Below are 2,321 nucleotides of genomic sequence, written 5' to 3' on the forward strand. Positions count from 1 at the left end.
GTCAGCACTATGAGATGGTCAGCACTATGAGATGGTCAGCATCAAGAGGTGCCCAGCTTGCCTTGTGGTTTTGTTCCTCGAGTCTTCCACTTCCGTCCTGGATGGGTGTTATTGGATTGAAATTCCGTCCCGGATTGCTCTCATAACTTCCGGCGTGTATCGAACAAAGTCACGGTCGTAGCTGAAGGAAGGAATGGGGTGGATGGCAACTGCAGCTTCACCAAGCGGGGGGAAATTGTCGCTCAAGGGCGGGAAATTGTCGCTCAGGAGATTGACTGGTCCCCTTTGCTTGTTGTGGGGCCCACGTCTTGGCTTCCGGTTCTTGTTCGGTAGTCTTCGTCGGCCGTGCATAGGACGGTCGTACCTAGTCATATCTCTCGGACCAGCAAAACGGTTGGCACCTACGGAAAAATCTGTTCTCATCATCCAGCTATATGTGTAACGACGTGTTAAGCGATGTGGTCAGTTGCGTGACACACAAAGTTGCGTGACACACAAAGTCGCACCAAGGAAAAGGTGGCAAGGAAGTGGTAAGGAAAAGGGAACATACCTCTGAGAATCGTGTATTCAGACTCTGTCTTAATGCCGACTCGGACAGGCTTTTCGTTCAACGTTTTGCCCAAGAGCCACAAGGCTGTGGACTGTGCCAGTTCTTCACTTTTCAAGGTGACATAGCAGGAGCAGTTTACGGGGGTCTGCTCGTACTTGATGTCAAGCACCGGGTCCTCCAGATTACCGGTATCGCAATTCTTAGTAGTTCCAGATTCAATTTCGGTGTCATCAGGCTGGCTCTCTTGCGGCCGACTCTCTTGAGGCTGTTTCTCTTCAGGAGGCTGCTTCTCCTCAGGAGGCTGTTTCTCCTCAGATTGTTCTCCCTTTTCTCCAGGGGAATTGCCCTGGGTGTAGAAGTGTTGGCGAAGCAAGGCAAGCAAGGCAGCTTCGTCATCCTGAGTAAGATCTCTAAAGACTAGCGTCCTTCTTGGCACCTTCAGAAGCGGGACGAAATGACCTTGTTCGTTTTTCGGGGCGTTCTTGACTTCAATCGCGTGCAGTTGCTCAGCGGTCGTTTTATTAAGCAGCCTTGGGTGACGCGCGAGGCTCTTCGCCGTCACGTAAATCACTCCCGAGTCGTCCGCCCGACTGACCAGCAGGGCGAGCGACGCGTCCATCGCTACATTCTCGCGCGAAAGAATTTCGTCCACAGTCTTTACCAACTCCTCTTCAGTCAACTGCACTTCTTGCGGCAGCACTTCTTGCGGCAGCACTTCTTGCGGCTGCACTTCTTGCATCTCATGGGGCTGATGTTCTTCCGGATACTTCAGCTCTCCCAGTTGTTGCACTTCTCTTTGGTCCCGTACTTCCTCTGTGTTCGGCTCCTCCTCGTGACAAAAGTCGCCTGCAGCGGGCTCTCCCGTTTTTGCTTCACTTGCAGACGAGACAGGTGACGAAGTGTAGACTGTTTCTAGCCCCTCCTTCGCGGCCGACGCCTCGAGGCTGTCCACAGCAGCGGGTGCAACAACACGCCTTACTTCTGCACTAAGGCCTCCATCTTGGCAGTCAGGAGAATAAGAAGCAGCCCCTACCCCAAATTCCTTGTCTGCAAAAGCGTGAATTTCTTATGTCAGATACCACCCTAACTCTAACAACAATGTGTCCAGATACAAACACCACTCGCACCTTCTCAAGGTGCCACTTACCGCCTGACGACATCAGGGTCCAATAATAATTCCGGGTGATAAATACTCAGATGAAGGCATGACAGCTGATGGCGCCAACGTGATGAAAGTCCAGCTAGTCATTGGCCCACGGACCTTGTCTGTAACTATAACGAGTCAACTCACCTACCTCACGGTAGATGCTGCTTTTAATCTGTAAGTCGACAGACCAACAAGCATCTGTCTTGTGGTTCAGTGTCGTCTGGTCTATCCCTGCCCCCCGAAGCCTCCAGGGCTTATCCCTGCCCTCCAGGGCTTATCCCTGCCCTCCAGGGCTTATCCCTGCCCTCCAGGGCTTATCCCTGCCCTCCAGGGCTTATCCCTGCCCTCCAGGGCTTATCCCTGCCCCCAGGGCTTATCCCTGCCCCCAGGGCTTACCTCCTGCACCTGATCGATGTCCCCACCTCTTCTGATGATTTTGCTGTTGTGGTGTAGAGCAGGAGTAGCGAACGTGAAGTATGTGATTGTACAGGGGGTGGTGGCTCCTTTGGCTTCTGCAGTCATGTGTAAGGACAGCAAGCTGGAGCTGGCTATGGAGTCGTTGGAGTCGAGTTCCGAGCAGATAAGTGACGGGCAGAAGCCTTTGCTTGAATGGTTGCTGGGTTG

General features: G+C 53.0%; 1 protein-coding gene across 1 annotated transcript; it reads right to left on the reverse strand.

Annotated features, from left to right (window-relative positions):
• Nucleotides 1–550: 550 nt before the first annotated feature.
• GNI_029780 (hypothetical protein) lies at nt 551–1,710 on the reverse strand (the record flags this gene model as incomplete). Its single annotated transcript, XM_011130837.1, has 2 exons — nt 551–1,597; nt 1,698–1,710. Coding segments are annotated over 2 exons (1,060 nt in total), but the record flags the coding sequence as incomplete, so codon positions are not given.
• Between the last annotated feature and the right edge of the window lie 611 nt (nt 1,711–2,321).

The sequence above is a fragment of the Gregarina niphandrodes genome (assembly GCF_000223845.1).
Source record: "Gregarina niphandrodes unplaced genomic scaffold scaffold00004, whole genome shotgun sequence".
NCBI lineage: Eukaryota > Apicomplexa > Conoidasida > Eugregarinorida > Gregarinidae > Gregarina > Gregarina niphandrodes.